This window comes from Crocuta crocuta, unplaced genomic scaffold, assembly GCF_008692635.1.
Source record: "Crocuta crocuta isolate KB4526 unplaced genomic scaffold, BGI_CrCroc_1.0 scaffold147, whole genome shotgun sequence".
NCBI classification, from domain to species: Eukaryota; Metazoa; Chordata; class Mammalia; order Carnivora; family Hyaenidae; genus Crocuta; species Crocuta crocuta.
The window spans coordinates 3,016,282-3,035,402 of NW_027532594.1; the positions used below are offsets into that span (position 1 = coordinate 3,016,282).

A 19,121-nucleotide genomic window follows, 5' to 3' on the forward strand; every position below is an offset into this window, starting at 1 on the left:
TTAAGGTTAGACACAGATCTGCGAGCTACCCTAATATACAAACAAGCTGGGAGCAGGTGAGAGACCTCTGAGAGAGAGAGTAATGATGGAGTGGACACCGGGAGAACAGTAATGGTTAAGGCCTGGAGAAAGAAAGGGTCCTCTAAAAATGACAAGAACTGGTCAAAAAGGCAAAGAAACTAAAGGAGTCTAGTGTCCTGAAACCATGGAAAAATTGACTATTAAGGAAGCAGTTAACAATAAACTATTAAAAAAAACATAAAAAAACATTTAAAAAAAAGGAAGCGGTTAACAGTGCCATATACTTCACAGAGATGAAATGATAAGAAGAACTGAGAAAGATCATCTGGTTGGCCACTTAGTCAGCTATGACCCCGGTGNAAAAAAAAAGGAAGCGGTTAACAGTGCCATATACTTCAGAGATGAAATGATAAGAAGAACTGAGAAAGATCATCTGGTTGGCCACTTAGTCAGCTATGACCCCGGTGAGAACAGCTGCAGCTGAAAGGCAAGGCTGGAAGCTAAGTTAAGGCGCACTGAGGAGCAAATGACTTCCGAACTTCCCAAGATATTACCCTAGTCACCCAGAAAACTCATCTGTAAAATACAAATTGCCAGGAAAGAGTTTTCTGCTATTTCTTTAACTGAGCCCTCTTAGGGCTCCAGAAAAAAAAACGGGTCCAGAAGCAGAGGCAAGATTCATTTGCATTACACTGGCCAGAGTCTCCACCCTCCCTCTCCTTCTCTCAGCTGCAGTTTCTTCCCAATCGAGTAAGTAAAGGGCTGGGGTTTCTTTCTTCTTCCCCTTACCCTTCTAACCTTACCACCCAGTCAAGTGCAAACAAAAACCCGAAGTCCACAGGGGTGGTGGGAGCAGAGACGGGGAGAAACAGGTGGGTGGGCCAAGGAAGAACAGGCAGAAGGCTTCAGAAAGAAGGAAACCATGTTATGACCGATATAAGCGCAGTGGTGGTAGTGGTGGTGGGGGATAGGCCCAGTGTTTTCAAGTTGGACCCTGTGTAATTCCGTAACAGAACTAATCAGACACCCAATTTACAATCATAGGACAAAATTTTACTGTCAAAAAGCCTAATCAGGTAAGAAACAGTGAAAAGCATTCCTAAATTCATTGCATTGGGTTTCATGTATACACAATTTAAAAGTGAAATTTATTTTGTGCAAGAGGAACGGTTCAATTTCTAACACTTTCTAATACTTCTGTCAAGCAGAGTGAAGGTACAACTTTCCCAGTAGAAGATGAATTTCAGGTGGAGCATGAAATATTCAAGATGTACCGTGACACCACCAATAAATAGAACCATCAGACTGAACTGCCTTCAAAATATACCTGGTGTAACCATTTTTTAAAACATGTCTATCATCTCAAGAGCCCTAGGTTATCTATATTTTCCAACTTAATAAATCATGAGGAAACTACAGATGGGCTGGTAACAAAAAAAATCATTTCTTCTGACATTTTCTAATGCTATCAAAGTGTGGGCATAAATGACACATTTTTGTGACACTGATATTAAACTATTACCTCAGTTAACAGATGGTCAGTTGTTGCAGAAATACAATTATATAACAAAAAAGGAAAAAGTAAACATTTTGTTTTGTTATAAAACAAAAAAGGAAAAAGTAAACATGCTGAACTCTTAGAAAGCTTGGTCTTAATTTCAAAAAGCTATTTGTTATAAAGAAATCCTATAAAATCCTCCAAGGTGCTGATGGGTGTTTTTGTTTTTAATTAACTGGTTAGAAAAACAGACTATTAGACCCTGTTAACAAACACTGACCTGCTTTATTGCAGACTAAAACATGCCTTAATGCCAACAGCTAATAGAGAATAATTATGGCTTAGAGACACCAAAATATGCTCCTCCATCCACAATGCAGAGTCAAACTGAAAAAAGCCACTCTGGACCCTGGAACCTCTGAATTGATATATAATAAAATCCCACTCTCATCAAAATTTCTTCATGTAAAATTGTTTTTTATAGAGCTTTAAGATGCTCAAATTGCTCATTCGATTCCCACAAATAAGGAGTGGGATGGGTGGGCCATTATTACCACTTCAGTAGACAAATTTCCTAGAGCACCCAGGGCCCAGGTCTCAATGCCACTTGGAACCAAGGCATCCTATAGGTCAGGTCACCAAGTATGCGGGGATGCAGGAAATTCAGGAGATGAACTAAGGAGGCTCTTTACAGTGGATTTCACTGTGGTTTGGTTAATATGTGGCTAAATCAATGAACACACCCAACTTAACATACAATATGATGGCCTTAGAAGGTATAAAACTTCCCACTGCTCAAAGCTCCCCTAACAACCTGCACCGTCCTACACCCACTGCCGTAGAGGAAACTGTGCAAGACTGGAAATAGCATGCACACGGTCACCGCATGAAGCACCAGCAGAGTTGGAGGACAGGACCTCAGGCTCTATTTCCCCAGTTCCAAGCCATTACTGCTTAAACAGAAGGTAACACAGTACCAAGGAATTACCCACAAAATTACAATAACATGGCATGGATCCATGAATCTAGAAACAACTCTAGCTGCCTCTTCTCAAAGTGTCTTCTTCAGTGTACTGAAAACAAATATATGTGGAGAACCCTAGAATTGATCAAAGGAATGAGAGATCTCTAACCATAGTGCACTTACGGTCACAGAGGCATAGAAAGTCTAATGTTTTTAAGGAAGAACAAAACAAAACAATAAAGCATCAATGTCAATGCAGGGCCTCCAATAATAAAGGTCAAAAAACTCTGAATTCTGCAAGGTTATTAATGAAAACAAACCACTAGAAAAATCTATGCAGCCAGACTCCTTTACTTTAAACAAAGTAGTTGACCTAAATAGTAACTCAAGAGCTTAAAAAATAAACAGGGTTGACCTTTAGAATGAATATCTGCCATGAATTCTACAACAAAGGGTAGCATTTTATTAGATGAATCATCTTCACACTGCTTTCAGAAATACAGCTATTACGCTTTCATTACATTCAATCCTTTACAACCCAACATTAAATGTAAAGTGTAAGGTTTCACAACAGTATGGTTATTTTACCTGCACAATTCTTAGTAATAAAAAACTCATTTTAATTGATTAAAAATTGACTTATACAGAGCTCTCTCCTTTATCACTATCATTAAATGGTTCTTAGTCTCTACTTTTCTCACCAAAAAATAAAATCAGTTTTCCCTATCTTGCCAACTTTCTAAAATACAAAAAAGCAAAAATACAATCTCATTGCTAATAACAGCAGCCACTATATACAGAGTGCCTTCCATGGGCCACAACTGGGCCACTAATTTTACTTGTGTTACCTCACTGAACCATTAAAACAAAGCTCACAGAAGAGAAGTGATGGAGGGCACCACCCAGCCAGAAAGCAGCAGAGTCTGGAGATGGACTCCAGTACACCAAAGACATTTCCACTCACTGCTGTTGTTAACTCAAACAATAAAGACTTTAAAGCACAAGAACTGACCTAAAGTATGGCAGGCACTGAGCCTAAGAGAGCTTAAGAATATTCAACAGGGTTTTGCCATCCCATTATATCTGGTTTTCACAGAAACATGCAAATGAGAGAGTTAATCCTAGTAGAGGTAAAAAAAAAAAAAAAACCCACCTGTACCTTCACATCATTCTTCAGAAAATGTAAAAGGTGGTCCTTAACACTTTTAAGGAATCTAATAAAAGCTAGGATCTTTTTTGCACAGATTCATATATGAACTCTTAACATTATTTAGGCGACTCGTACACCTAAAGTTCACCTAACATGTTTCCACTTAAAAATTCCCATTTGCTTGGGCTAAGAATCAACACAATGAGATTAAGAAACTGCAAACTGACACAAATAGAACTGGAGGGAGGTTTAGATGTCACAGTTGATACTTACCGTTTTCCTGTGCAATTCTTGTCACTCAGGCCACCAACCTTGTGTATGGCAGACCAGGCTGTGAGAGCCACGTATGGCAGAGAGGCAGCTTGAGTATGAGTGAGTGATTTGGGCTTGAGAGAGACCTAAATTTGAAGACAGCAGTTAAAAATAAGCAATGACTTGCAAACCTATGAACACAAGTAAACATATCTACCTGTGTAGGAATCCAACTACTTTCAGAGAAGTCTGTAACATTCTACCAGGTTCAGTGTTTACTACATACCCTACTCCAAGATTATACTTAAGGAATATTCTCCTAATGACTCAATCTGCCTCACAGAGGTTCAGTAATATTTTATAGGCTACATTATCAGATAAAGCTGCTTAATTCTTCATAAAGAGACCACATTCAATAATCCCATTAGTCCTGACTACACCCAGAAATAAATCCAAATAGACCTTGAGCCCTCATAAACACATTCTAATTTGTTTTTGAGATCAGCTGTTTCCTTTACTCTCATTTAGTGGAAGATAATCTTTCCAGACATTCTCTGATCTCCATAATATCCCCTTTTCTCTTCCTGCCCTGCCTTCTGTAGCCAATTTCCTCAATGTTAACCCCTTTCTCTCTATTCAAATTGTCAGCTCACCTGACTGTATTTGATTAGGCTGTTTTTAAAGTTATCTGAAACAGCCTAATACTCCCAAGCTTCTGTTGATGATTAATCGGTATGCTCCATTTAGTATATTTGGTTTCAACTGCTTACACTGGGTAACTCTCCACCCCCACCCCCGAGAAACACAGCAGGGCTCCTAGATCTCACTCCAAATCCGGGCTCCAGGAGACAAAGAACCGCTTCGGCAGGCAGTGTTACTAATGACATCAAATACTTCTTTACTCTTTCAAAAGTTCCTCTTGTCTATCTTAGCTCTTTCAAAACTACCCATAAAACATAAACCTGATCTGAAAAAACAACGAGTTATTTCAGAGATATTTGTCAGTCTTTGTTCATACTTTCTAATGGCATTTCAGCACGGAGTTGGGGAGTTACCTCATTCCCACTGACTACAACAAACTCTGACAGAGTGCCTTGTTTCCAGGGAGGAACTGCAGCCCAGACCTGAAACACACAGCTTCATTAGAAACATATTTTCCGACCAAAGCTCAGCATGAGGGTTTTCCCCAACAACAGACCCCATCCTGTGAAAAAAGCACAAATCAGCAATATGCCAAGCAAAAGAGTTATTTTCACAGAATATAAATGTAGTGCTTAGTAGGATTCTGGATTTATCAAGTCAAACCACATTGGAGACAGATGCCAGTAAATCCTAGTGTATTTACGGACAACTTAGAGAATAGTAAGAGCAAGGTCTCTGGGGCTTCTGTCAGGGCTCCCGTGCTCACTAGCCATGGGGCCTCTTTATAGCTTGGCTTCCCCATCGTGTAAACTGTGCCTCACTGTACTTACTTCATTAGGATTAAATGCGTTATTTTATGAAAAACAACTAGAACAGTGTTAGCTATTATTATAAGCTCACTTTAATTTCTTGGTATAAAAGTTCAAAGTGACAAGTGACAGGTGATTATACCAAAATTTAGCTATTTTAAAACCATCTAACCCATAGGGTAAAAACTGTCATTTAGAGACTTCTTCCAGAAAAAAAAAAAAAAAAAAGCCCCAATCCTACATATTTTAAAGTCGGGCAATTCTTAAGCACTAGATTTAGAAAGCTCAAGTACAGTCAAGCTATTTTTTGGCTGTTTTGTTGTTGTTGTTATTTTTAAGAGAGAGAGACAGCATGAACAGTAGAGGGAGAGACTCTCAAACAGGCTCCATGCCCAATGTGGAGCCCAGTGTGGGGCTCCATCTCACAGATCTGGAGGTCATGACCTGAGCCAAAATCAAGAGTCAGACACTTAACTGACTGAGCCACCCAGGTGCCTATCAGTCAAGCTATTTTTGCACTGTTTGTGAAAAATGTAACAACAGAACCAAGAACATGCGGGTTCTGGCCAGAGTGCCGTATACTTGTTGAAAAGAAGGAAAAAAAAAAAAAAGGTCAAGGACACAGATATACTTCCAAAAGAAGCAAAATGAAATGGAATTCGCTTATTTAGAAAAGGAATAATGGCACTGCAGAACTCACCTCATCTCCAGGCTTGAAGTACCTCACATCAAGTCCACATTCCATCACCACCCCAGAGACATCCCGACCCAGAGTCAGGGGAAATTCTTCTCCTCTGGTTTTAATATGGAGAGGATCGCGTTTCATATTTAAAGCCGTAGCTCCATAACCACCTATGAAAGACAGTGTATGTGTTTCCTCCAAAAGAATGAATTGATTTAAAAACTACTACAGGGTTACCGGCCAGATACAATTCTAGATCATCAAGATGCAGATTACAAACTAATCAACCTTATTAATTTTTTATCATCACATACAAAAGCACAAAAGCAAGGAATGTTCTTTTCAAAGAAACATATGTACTTGGAAAGTTATAACCACCGGAGCCGAAGTCAGACACTCAACTGACTAATGAGTGCCCCGAATCATCTGTGAACTTTTTACGCCAAAGTCATTTGGTACCAAGTCTAGTGAAGAAGATAAATGTTAAAGCTGTTTGAAGTTAACAAACAGGCATGGATATTGTATTTGATACCGACATTGTCTAGGAGTAATGCTTCCCATGTCCCAAAAAAAATGTTTCCAGAACATCTTTGAAGTAAGTAAAGATTCAGGAGTGGAAAACAAAATTTGACTGCATCTATTCTAAGTCATTAACTGCTTCATTATACATAGCTTTGTTTTTTAAACATTTACGTGAATATCAGTTAACTAGAGCTAAAAACATTCTGGTAACTTTTTTTGTTTCAAATAAATTGGCTAATCTATAATAACCCAAAGTAGTTTATTACAAAGCTTCAATATATAAAATGACTTTTCTAAGACACAAAAGTCTCTGTTATTGCCTCTTCTGCTTGACATTTCTGAAAACATTTCTGCTAGGTGAGGTTCTTCAAGATAAGCACTCTTTCTACCTTTCCAGGGTCACGTACCACATTTATGCTCCCAAACCACTAAACCTCTCCAGAAGTCTCCCCTTTTCTCCTCACCCACCCACCCTCAGCAGTGGCACATTAAATCTTAAGGATGAGGAGAAACTAGCAAAGGAGACTGAGAAGGCTTAAGCGGTGAAGAGGGGTCCTGAAGACCAAGGGAAGTGGGTCATTTCAAGAAGTCAAATGCTGACAGAGAAGACAGTTTTTCAAATAAAAAGCTGCCAATAGGTTTAAAACAAAACAAAACAAAACCAAGCCAAACAACTGAATCCAACAACATTGAGGTCTCTGGTGACCTTGACAACAGTTGGAGTGCTCAAAAGAGAACGGGAAGTGAAGAACCAGAGACCTGAGACCATTCAACTCTTTCAAGCAGTTCTGCTATAAAGGGGAGCTAGAAATGAAAGTGTTTGGACGGGTGAGGGGAGATGGAGAGAGGATTTTTGAGTGGTTTTTTTCCCCCTCTTTAAGAGGGGAGAAACAACAGCAAGATTGTGTGCTAATCAGAATGATTCAATCGGAAGGGAAAGACTGATGATACAGGAAAGAGTTTCTGAAACAGAGCTCCTGAGCTGACAAAAGAGGATGGAATCTAGAACCCACACGGAAGGTTGGCCTTGGATAGGTGCAATGCAGTTAATCCATACAGTGTGAGGGATGGTAGGAAAGCCAGGGGGAGATGACAGGTGGGTGGCCTGCAGAAGTTGTTTTTCTAATTAAAAAAAAAAAAAAAAATCAAGAATTATGGGAGAATGTCTGAAAGTTGGGACAGTCCCAGAAAATCTAAGCTGATGGCCGTCATGCCATTATTACACATTTGCCATCTAATTAGGGGTGCACCCTGTCAGGGGGGAAAAAAAAAGCAACTTCACATGTAATATACACGCAAATCATGTTTCACTTTTCCGGTCTTACATTCCTTTTCCATGCCTAAAACACAATCAATTATTTGCTGAAAGTCCCGTGTGGTCTGGGCAACAGAAGTGGGTATTTAAGCCGTGTCCAGGTGAATCTGCTGTTTCAGGGCTGCCACAAGGCTTCAGTCCTTTATGAGGTACAGGACTTGCGCGACAAGGCTGCCGAGCTTTGTTGGTCACCCTGACTTGCTGCTGCATCAGCTGAGTAGCCATGGCTCACTGGTACTACTAGCTAAACAAGCCCCAATCCAGAATGAGGCTGGTAGCAAGCGAGGGCCTGCTTGGGGACACAAACGAATGGGGGCCCTTAGGAGGCCCATTGTCAGAGATTGCCAGTAAGGCTCGGAATTGGGATGGTGTGGAAAAATGCTAATCTGTCATCAGTTTCAGCGACTTGAATCTCTAAGGAAATCAAACTCTGTTGGGATGATGCTTTTGGCTATGTATTTTTTTTTCTATTTTAAGATTATTCACTTATTTAGTTATTTACATGATTTAGGATTTTATGTCCAATAAAAATGGCTATCTCCAGAAAAACTGTCTGCCTTCATCTTTCAAAATAGACAGGTCCTTGCATTGTTGTTAAGGGAAATAAGTGCTTCCTACAGTTTATAATCTAGTACTCATTACTTTTTTCCCCAAGCTACAATTTCAGAGATCTTCTGCAACAATTACACATTTTCAAAAAAAAAAAAAAAAAAAGGATCCATGATAACTTACAAATAATATTACTTGGTTAAGTTATAAAAAAAACCTAAGAGGTCTCAAGAATACTATATAAAAGTAAAATGTGCCACGATATTACCTTATTAAATAGCAGCCAAGAAAGTCCCAATCTAGCCAACCTACTGAAATTAAAATGCACACAATACAAATTGTGCATGTGCATTCAAAGAAAAGTCAACAGATCTAAATGAAGACAAATGTACAAAGTACTCAAGGTTAAAACATTAGTTTTAGTTTGCAATGGTAAGTTAAAATGAAAATACAACATAAAAATAATGACTGAATGACAACTACATATGTGAAGCACTAAAACTAAAAGGTAGAAGTTGACAGAACATGGGATCTACCTTCAAAGGATTTATAATCAAAGGAGATGACAAAACAGACTGATGATTGAGTATAAACCTTCCACTTAAAGGCAGAGCCTATAAAAACCTATCTTTATACCTTATATAATTGACTAAAGTGAAACACTATGTCCAACTAGCAATAGCAGCTCTTTAGACCAAACAGTCCAACTAGCAATAGCAACTCTTTAGAGCAAACAAGAAGAATACAAATGTGGATTTCATGGGACAATCATAGTGAAGACATTTCAAATCTTCCTTAATAGAGTTTCTAGCTACAAACACTTTGAGTCTAAGTCTTTCCTCATATCTCCTCTCCACAAAGAAATGTGTAATAGCTATTCCTCATGTTGTCTAGTTGGGCACTGTCCAACGGAAATACAATGCAAGCCACATATTAAAGTTTCCTAGTAGCCACTAAAAATGAATAACTTTCATATATTATTTAACATATTCAAAATATTCAAAATATTACCAGCTCAATATGTAATCATTATAAAATTGAGACGTTTCACATTTTTAAATTTTTTTAATGTTTTATTTCTGATTTATTAATGATTTATTCTGATGTGTGTGTGTGTGTGTGTGTATATATATATATATATATATATATATATNCACATCTCAATTCAGATTAGCCATACGTCAGTTGCTCACCACTCATCTGTGACTAGTAGTTACTATACTATACAGCACAAGTCTAGACATATTCATGAAATTAAAAATACTAACATTAAAAATTGGAGTCAAAAGATCTAAAAACCAAGAGGGCACCAGACTGGCTCAGTCGGTACAGCATGTGACCCTTAATCTCAGGGTTGTGAGTTCAAATCTCATGTTGGGTGTGAAGATTACTTAAAATCTTTAAAAACAAAATACCTAAAGACTGTGAAAGTGTACTTTATTTCCATAATCCAGCAGTTCTCCAAGTTTTACATGCCCACGATCTTTCTGAGGCGTCTAAGAAGTCCTTTCCTTTCAACTACCTGCAGAAGGCTGGATTTTCTTCACCAACTTCAAATGACATATCATAACAGACTGAATATAGCAATTCATATGAAAATCCACCTGCCTTATTAAACCAGAAAGCACAGAGATAAGCAAAAGTGTTAAACAAAGCTACTTTTCTCACTCAGTTTTTTTGTTTTTGTTTTTGTTTTGTTTTTTGTTTTTTTTTGCTTATTTTGAAAATAACTAGTTTGGGAAACTAGTTATTTTTCATCGTTAGCACTTTTAAGTAGACCCTATGCTCTCTCAACCACCACCTGTTCCAATGCTTCACATACGGAGTTGCCTCTCATTTTATGTCATTTTATATTTCTGCCCTGATTTAATTTTGTGATGTCAATACACAAGTTCACTGAATTTTTAAACGAATATTTTAAATCTTCTCTTCTAATTTCTAATAAGGCAAATATTGACAGCTATAACTCACATAAACAAAAGTCCATTTTAATTATTAAGAGGCTAAAAAGATCTCAAGACCAAAAAACTTGAGAATGACCATCCTAATCCATCACACAGCTCCTGGAAAATAGGAGGAAGAAATGCAAAGATGTCAGTCTCAACACTTTCACACGTCTCTATAAATTCCAGAAAATGATTCATTCTATCATTAATGCTGATTTTGTAATTGGCTTATATGAACCAAAAAATCAAATTAATCATGCATAGTTCACATATAGTAACTTTTAGGAGTTACTACATTACACACAAGGCCTTCAAAACACAGACTTACAGTTAAACTGCACATGGCACCTTATTTAGAACATGGAAGTTAACTAACCAATCTCAAGAGATTTTTATGTTTTCAGAAGACATGGAGGAGTTCCATAAGCAATATTTTTTTTATCATTATTTTCCAAAAGTTAAATTCACAAAGAGTATTCAATCTTTTTGGCACTATAATAATTGCAAATTATATAGATTTTTAAGGAATGTAGTGCTCTCTACATTTTGGCAATATGCCCCAGCAGAAGATGGTAACATTCCCATTTAGGATGAAACAAACAGGAAAGGGTATTTTAACCGCTGAGAACAAAATGCAACAGCAGAAATGAAGAAAGTACTGTGTCCGTATCCTGGCAACCTGTTGTTTTGTTCACTGGACCAATTGACAGACGTGAATAGTGAGAGAGCAGAGAAGTATTATAAAAATGCAAATTCTGAACTGATGTGAAAACATAACCGTATCTCCAAAACCCGCGATGGCCCTCAGAATACACAAAGTTCCCAGGATCAAAACCAAAACGTTAGCTGTGGATCCCAAATTAGCTCAAATCCCAATTTACGCTGTAAGGAAGCATGGAGAATTTTCAAATGTATATTTGCTTATATTCTGTAAAAGACTAAAGTATACCATGAACATTGCAATTTCAAAATTTCGAGAAATAATAGGTTCTGAGATACTGTCAAAAACCCAAACAATTCCTTCATGTTAACCAAAGAACTGTAGTCAAATAACAACTGATCTTTTAAAACTGACTCTTGAGGAGATTTTAAATTTAAAAAAAGAAAGAAACAAAAAGGGAAGGAGAAACGTCTTCCGAAAACTTACTTCTCATATTAACATCTATAGGATTTACACTCGCAGCGTGAACTTTGATAATAACTTCATTTGGATAGTGTATGATAGGTATCATCATGTTCTGAGTAAACCGAAGCACCTCGTTCTTTCCGTATTTATCTATCACCCAAGCAGGCATGACAGTGCTCCTTGGAGAGGTAGTACTAATCTTTCTAACTGAAAGCTTTTGTACAGGGTGGCTTCTCCAGAAGCAAACTGCAGTACATGCATTTCTTCTAAGTACACAGGTCTTAAGCAGAAGTTCCATTGTCAACAGCAGTCTAATTGTTCGCCCTAATTAAAGTGCATTTAAATTGGCTCAAACTCTAACCCCTGAATTAGGTCAAATTCTGCCAAACACCGTGGCTGATTTCAAAGTTGAGAATTCAAATAGAAGTCAGCCTTCTTAATGGAGCAATTGAAGGAAGAAAATGGAATTATTCTACTCTTCCCATCTGAAAATCTCCAATTAACGTTCCAGTCAATATTCTGTCCATTCTCCTCCCTCCTTACACCCTTTGAGAAACAAAACCAAAACCCTAGAAGTCAGCCCTGTCCCAGGGGCCGCCGGCAGGCCAAGCAAACCCCGCTCGCTACAGCGGATCTGAGGATGCCCGACTCCCTCCGCGACCCTAGCCCGGAATCTCCTTACGACCCTCTCTCCTTCGCCGCAGGAGTTGCTTTGCGGCGCCAACCAATCACGTGCAAAGATCATTTTCCTGGGCTCCAATTCGACCAATCCAAGTACTGCATGTTGGAAAGTTCAGTGACGGCCAAAGATGGCTGCGCCCATGTAATACCGCCGCGGGTGTTGACCTTTTTTATTCCTCCTTGTCACCTGGTCCCTGTGGTGGCAGGCAGGGCACGAGGACCATGCTGGGCCGGACCCTCCGAGAAGTGAGTGGAACTGGCTGCTGAGGGCGCAGGGAGGTCAGAAAGATTCGCGGAATCCGTGGACAAGGAGCCCCCGGTCTGACCACGCATCTTGGTCAGCCTCGCGGTCTCCTTTCCTGGAACTGGGTGGGGGCTTCCGACCTTCGAGTCATTCAGCTGTACTCGCCATACCCGTTCTGGAGTTATGATCTCAGCAGGGGAGACTTAACGCAGCCTGGAGCGGTGCGGTGGACGTGTACCCCGGCTTCTTTCATCTAGACGTTTGCTAAAAGCTTGGGTCAGGCCCCTAGTGGATGGTCTGTCAGAATGGCTCAGCTGGTCCACTTCAGTCTCTCTTCCGCCCCCGACACGCATCTAAGGCAGTTCTCGCATAAGAGGCCTCTGAAATCTGTACTTTGCAAAAGACAAACGAGTAATTTTTAGCTCTCTCCCACCACCTCCTGCTTCCTTGATATATTCTCTAGGGTTCAACTATCAGTAAGATACCAGTGATTCTCTCACCCGTGTCTTCAATTTCCTGGACCTCAGTTTTATACGCTAGGCTATGTTTGTAAATCCCTTCCGGACATCTCTTCAAAATGCCCCATAGCAAACTCAACTTACTTTAAGGAAAGTTGATTTCATCGTTGTAACGGGACCACTTCTTACCTCTCAACCTCCGCCTTAAAAAACAAATCAAAACCTGATTTATTAATTCTTAATATTCTCTTTGTAATGGCACAACTGTTATCCCAGTGGCCCTTACATTCTTCCCCATCTGTTATATCCAATAAATCACTAAGCCCCACTAATTGTATCTTGAATTTATGTCTGGAACCTGGTTGGTGTTTTGTTTTGTTGTTTACTCTCTGCTGTTAAGGCTTCAGTTCAGGTCTCCTTGCTTTCTGGCCCATCTCTCTCAACCTTGGGAACTGTCTGCAGGCCCACTCATATAAGAGTCATGGCAGGCTCTTGTTAGAACCACAGCTGTGTGTCACTCGGGGAGCTCTGTGATTTGAGGCTCAGAGTATATGGTTTAACAGGGCTCCAGGTGATTCTGCTAATAAGTAGGGGGTGAGGACCTACCCTGCCTTCCATTTTCCTGTTGTATTTTCACCTGAGAAATCTTTTTTATCCGTCTATCTGGTAGCCTTTTAGAAAGCTATAAATTATAATAACAAAATTGACAGGCATTAAATAATAAATAGCCCTTACCCAAAGGGTGTTTTATCATCTTACATTGCATGTGGTCTCTACTATATATTTCTGTACAGAGGTGCCTGGGTGGCTTAGTTAAGAATCCGACTTCAGTTCAGGTCATAATCTTGAAGCTTGTGAGTTTAGGCCTTGAATGGGGCTCTCTGCCCTCCCCCCCTCAAAAAATAAACATTAAAAATTAAAAAAAATAAAATTATTAAAAAATATTATTTGGTATTTTCCCAACCCCAAAAATATCTTCTGTCCACTCCGTATTTTTTCCATATCATTGTACTGCTGTCCCAAATTCTACCAATTAGAGATTAATTATTTACACATTCTCTTTTAAATATATAAAGACACCTGGGAGGGTCGAATGATTTATTCACCCATTGTTGTGAGTTACAGTAGTTCAGTAAAATTTTCTCCATCACATAGTTGCAATAATCAATTGAAGAAAGGGAAAATTTGCTGGGAAGGAAATTCAGCAGAGGAGCTGGAAACTATAGTAGAGTTTTGAGGCAATGTTGGGGACCTAAGTAAGGCTTAGAGTAACAGGAGCCCTGAGGGGAGGCACTCAAAGGAGGTAACACGCCAAACAGGAGATAAAACTATTTGTAAGTTTTATGTGAGTATATTCAGAAAAGAGGAGTCCCACTTTTTACCTTCCTCCTTTGTGGCATGATCTCAGTATGCATGACCCCAGTGTTTCTAGGAGCCAGACACCAGGCTAATACTATTAATCCTAAAGTTATTAATTACATATTCAAGAGGCTTCTTGGTGGTCTACCTAAGAACACTTAATTGTTCTATGGGAAAACAGATTCCAAATTTTAGGCTTCTGGAACACATTTAGGCCATGGAAAGCTCCTAAAGACTATTCCTAAAGATATGGTTTATAGGAAAGAAAATGAGGAAGCAGGAAGACCAGTTAGGAGGCTGTTGCATTTGCAAGAGATGATGGCAGCACAGATGGGGTGGCTGTGGAGGTAATGTGAAACAGGAATTGTTCTTTCAGTTAGGGCTTGCTGATGGACTGGATACAGAGTTTGAGGGAAACAGGAGGATGCTTAGATTTTTGGCCTGGGCAGTTGGGAAAATGGTAACATCAAGATGGGAAAGATTTAGGGGCACCTGGGTGCGTCCAACCTGAGCTTCCAGCTTTGGCTCAGGTCATGATTTCGCAGTTCATGAGTTCGAGCCCCATGTCAGGCTCTGTGCTGACAGCTCAGAGTCTGGAACCTGCTTCAGATTCTGTCTCCCTCTCTTCCCCTTCCACGCTCATGCTCTGTCTCCCACTTCTAAAAAATGGGAAAGACTTTTTCCCACTTTTTTTTGAGGTATAGTTGACCTATCACATTATATTTGTTGCAGGTGTACAACATAATTTGGTATCTGTATACACTGCAAATTGATCACAATAAGTCTAGTTTTTCTCTGTCACCATATAAAGTTACATAATATGCAGTACAGTATTGTTGACTGTAGTCACCATGCTGTACATTATATCCCCATGCATTTATTTTATAATGAAGTTTACCCCTTGACCCCCTTCTCCCATTTTGCCTGTCCCCCAACCCCTTCCTCCCTGGCATCCATCAGTCTGTTCTCTGCATCTGTGAGTTTTGTTTTGCTTTTTAGATGCCACATACAAGTGAAATCATACAGTATTTGTCTCTGTTGTCACAAATGGCAAGACTTTGTTTTTTGTGGGTAACTAATATTAGCCATATATTAGGTATAGATTATATGAAAAAAATATATATCTATGTGCCACATCTCCTTTATCCATTCATTCATCAATGGACACCTTGGTTCCTTGATTGCTTCCATATTTTGGCTATTGTGAATAATGTTGCAGTGAACATAAGGGTGCATATATCTTTTCAAATTAGTGTTTTCGTTTCTTTGGATAAATACCCAGAGGCGGAATTGCTGGATCATATATGAGACTTCTATTTTTAGCTTTTCGAGGACCCCTCCCCCCCCACCCCCCAGGAAAGACTCTTAGGAAGTGTATTTGGAAGGAGAAAGTTATCAAGACTTCTGTTCTGGGCATGTTAATTTGAATATGCCTGTTGGATATCCAAGTGAAGATGTCTGTTAAGCAGGTGGATATAGGAGTTTGGAGATCAGGAAAGCAGGTAGCTATGAGGATATAAATTGGCCAGAGTATAGAAGATAAAGTATGTGGACAGATAAGAACACCCAGGGAGCTGAGCACAAAAAAATAGAAGAAGGCCTAAAACTTTCCAACATTTAGAGGCCAGTAATAGGAAGCAGAGCCAGCAAAAGAGATATGAAGGGATGGTAGGTAAGGCAAGAGGAAAACCAAATCTTAGTGTCCTGAAACACAAGCAAAAAGGCTTCAAGAAGGAAGTGCTCTCTTAAATGTAATGCTGCTGAGAAGTACTGTATCAGATTAGGACTGAGCAATGACTGCTGGATTTAGGCATGTGGACGGTGTGCTAGTGATCTTGATGCGAGTTCGTGGAACATTGGAGACAAAAGCGTGAATGGAATGTGTTCAATGGGTACCAGTCAACTGTACACACAGGCCTCAAGGGCTCTCCTACCTTCAGCATTTATCAAGACAAAAAGACGGCTCTTTTCCTAAGTGAACTTCTGATGCTATCTGTAAAGTAAATAGTATAGTGGTACTGAGTGTGGGCTTTGGAAACAACAGGCCTTGGCTGAATCCCAGCTCTACTTTCTAGCTTTGTGACCTCAAGCAGAAACCTTAGTTTTTTATCTGTAAAATGGAGATAATAATATCGGCCCCTCAGAGTGGATATAAAGATTAGATGAAATATAAAGCATTGGTGGGTGGGAGGATATGGGAAATAGGTGATGGGAATTAAGGAGTGCTCTTGCTATGATGAGCACCTGGTGATGTATGGAATTGTTGAATCCCTATATTGTACATCTGAAACTAATAATACAATGTATGTTAACTATACTGGAATTAAAATTAAATTAAAATTGGGGCACCTGGGTAGCTCGGTCAGTTAAGCTTCTAACTTTGCCTCAGGCCATAATCTTGCAGTTTGTGAGTTCCAGCCCTGCCTCGGGCTCTGTGCTGACAGCCTGGAACCTGCTTCAGATTCTGTGTCTCTCTCTTTCTCCCTATTCACGCTCGCTCATTCTCTCTCTCTTTAAAANATTATGAATCCGGGCGTTTTCCTTCAATTTCTCTTTTTTGAAATAGCTTGAGAAGAATTGGGATTAATTCTGTTTTAAATGTCTGGTAGAATTCCCCAGGGAAGCCATCAAGTCCAGGGCTCTTATTTGTTGGGAGATTTTTGATAACTGGTTTGATTTCTTCACTCGTTATGGGTCTGTTCAGGTTTTCTATTTCTTCCCGTGTGAATTTTGGNTGAAGGTGTATTATTTTTTAATTCCTGCCTGACAAATTAGTATACACATTTTGGGTTAAAATAATCTTATTATCATCTCATAGTTTTGTGGGTCAGGAGTCCAGAAATGGAGTAGCTGGATTCCCTGCTCACAAGAGCCTCACAAGGCTGAAATCACAGGGTCGGCCAAGACTGGTTTCACTCCTTCGACTTCATTGGTTGTCGGCAGACTCGATTTCTCTGTGGTTCTAGCACTGAGGTCCCCATTTTTTTGGCTGACTATGGATGGTTGAGCAAATGAGCTGGGCGGACAGGAGGCGGAGGATAACTAGAATTGAGGTTTTGGAGATTATACAGTTACTGGTAGTGATGTAGTCTGGGCCGAGTTAGTAACCGGAGCGAGGTAAAGGAAGAGTTTGCTGGAAATGAGGTTGAACCGAGAGGCCAGGTTTTGGTGTGCATTATTTGAAGTCTGAGGTGAACAAGAATAACAACAGGAGCCACTGTAAAGAGGATTCAAGGGAGCTAAGTGCTAAAGTCTTCAATAATGGAAAAGGGGTGCCAGGCCGACCGTTGGTTCACACCCCAGGTAGAGTGTGATATAAGCTCCTCCAAGTCCTGTACTTCAGATTAGCTGGGATTTTTGAGTGCAGAGTGAAGAGGAAGGCATTGAGGAATGAGAATGCCTGCTGCACACCCTCCCCTCCCCCTCTGGACTCTGGTCCACAGTGGGTAGTCATCTCTTGAGAAAGCTGCGGGAGAAGACTTGGCCTCAAGGAAATGGCTACTTTCTGTTAGAGAAAAGAAGTGCCAGGGAGAACAAATTTGGGTTTTTTTTAACAAAAACTTTTATGGTTGACTTTATCTCATATTCAGATATGACACCTTCAGTTCTTGTCCCACGGAGGCTGCACTGTTTATACATTCACACTCCTTATGCTCAGGCTATTCTAGCTAATTAGAATCTTTGTTTTCATTTTTCTTCTCTAGTTCTCTTAATTCATTTTCCCAAATCTGGATTTCCTAAAAATGGTCCTAATGAAGAACAGCACCATTTCAAATGAGTGCTCCTAGACAATCTCATTTCTTGCCCTTGTAACCATAACTCTAACTCCTTTCACTTGTATTCTTATACCAGTGCAAGTTACAAAGCAGCCTGAGGATAGTAGGCATTAGGAGACTTCAAGGGAGGCAAAGAAGGAAAGGGAGTGAGACATAATTTTCCTCATTATTACAGTTTGGCCTGCCTGTCCCCGCCCCTCCCTGAGTCACTGTCCAGCCACCTGTCGGCAGTGCTTTCCTCCTCTTCTGCATCAGCCTTAGGGGTCCTCTCAGTGGCCTCTTCCCACTGCTTTTCTAATCTTAAAACTCAGCCCTAAGAATACCACTGCTTTGATGATTTATTCAACAGCTGAGAGCAGATGATTTGCAGATTCTCCTCTCAAATGCAAACTCCTGTTGCTTGATGGATGTAGGACACCTGAAAATACAGTCAACTTAGAAGATAAACTAAACTGGCACTCTTGCAGAGAGAGATGATGGTGAAGGAGCATGTATTATGAAGTTACTTCTAGCCTATGTTACTGTGTGGCTTTGGACAAATCACTAACCTCTCTGAGCTTCGGTCTTCATCTGTGAAATGAGGTTAATAATACATAATTTATGTGGTTGTTATAGGGTTCAGTGCAGTAATAATGCATGTAAAGCACCTATGTCTGGTCTTTGGTGAATAATAAGTATTACCCCTTCGCCCGTCTTCCTTCTCTCAGCCCCCATTTGATCCAACTCTTTTCCTATAATCTCCAAAGCTTTAGTGTCTTCTTTGACTATTATTCATTTTTTTTATCTAATTAGTAAGTATTTATTACTTCCTACAGAAAGTATTACATAGTCATCACTTCAGGCTTTACTATAAACATCTAAGTTCTGCTCATTTATAGCGCATTTTATTTTAGCACTTTCTTTACTAGCCTTCCTAATGAATCCAAGACAGGATTTCAGAGAAGTTTCTTCTAAGTTTGCTTTTGAACCCATGTTTGATAAACATTCTCTTAATTTGTAGTGGCTCTGACTTGAATTATACAATGGTTATAAAGATCTTAGTTATAAGATCTAGAGCCATACGGTTCTGCAGGGCCTTGTCCAGTCTGTTTCCTTCCCCCCCCCCCCCCCCCCCCCCCCCCCCGCCT

General features: G+C 39.7%; 2 protein-coding genes across 2 annotated transcripts in view; one reads left to right on the top strand and one right to left on the bottom strand.

The window, feature by feature from the left end:
- Nucleotides 1-12,417, bottom strand: part of RTN4IP1 (reticulon 4 interacting protein 1) — a 44,479-nt gene extending 32,062 nt beyond the window's left edge. Inside the window, exons 1-4 of the mRNA XM_077779982.1 lie at nt 11,498-12,417; nt 6,037-6,188; nt 4,941-5,009; nt 3,907-4,031 (exon numbers count right to left, since the gene is read on the bottom strand). Coding sequence (XP_077636108.1) covers nt 3,907-4,031; nt 4,941-5,009; nt 6,037-6,188; nt 11,498-11,774 — 623 coding nt within the window. The 5' untranslated portion in view covers nt 11,775-12,417. The remainder of the gene's footprint in view (nt 1-3,906; nt 4,032-4,940; nt 5,010-6,036; nt 6,189-11,497) is intronic.
- Nucleotides 12,284-19,121, top strand: part of QRSL1 (glutaminyl-tRNA amidotransferase subunit QRSL1) — a 29,168-nt gene continuing 22,330 nt past the window's right edge. The window contains exon 1 of the mRNA XM_077779981.1: nt 12,284-12,403. Coding sequence (XP_077636107.1) covers nt 12,380-12,403 — 24 coding nt within the window. The 5' untranslated portion in view covers nt 12,284-12,379. The remainder of the gene's footprint in view (nt 12,404-19,121) is intronic.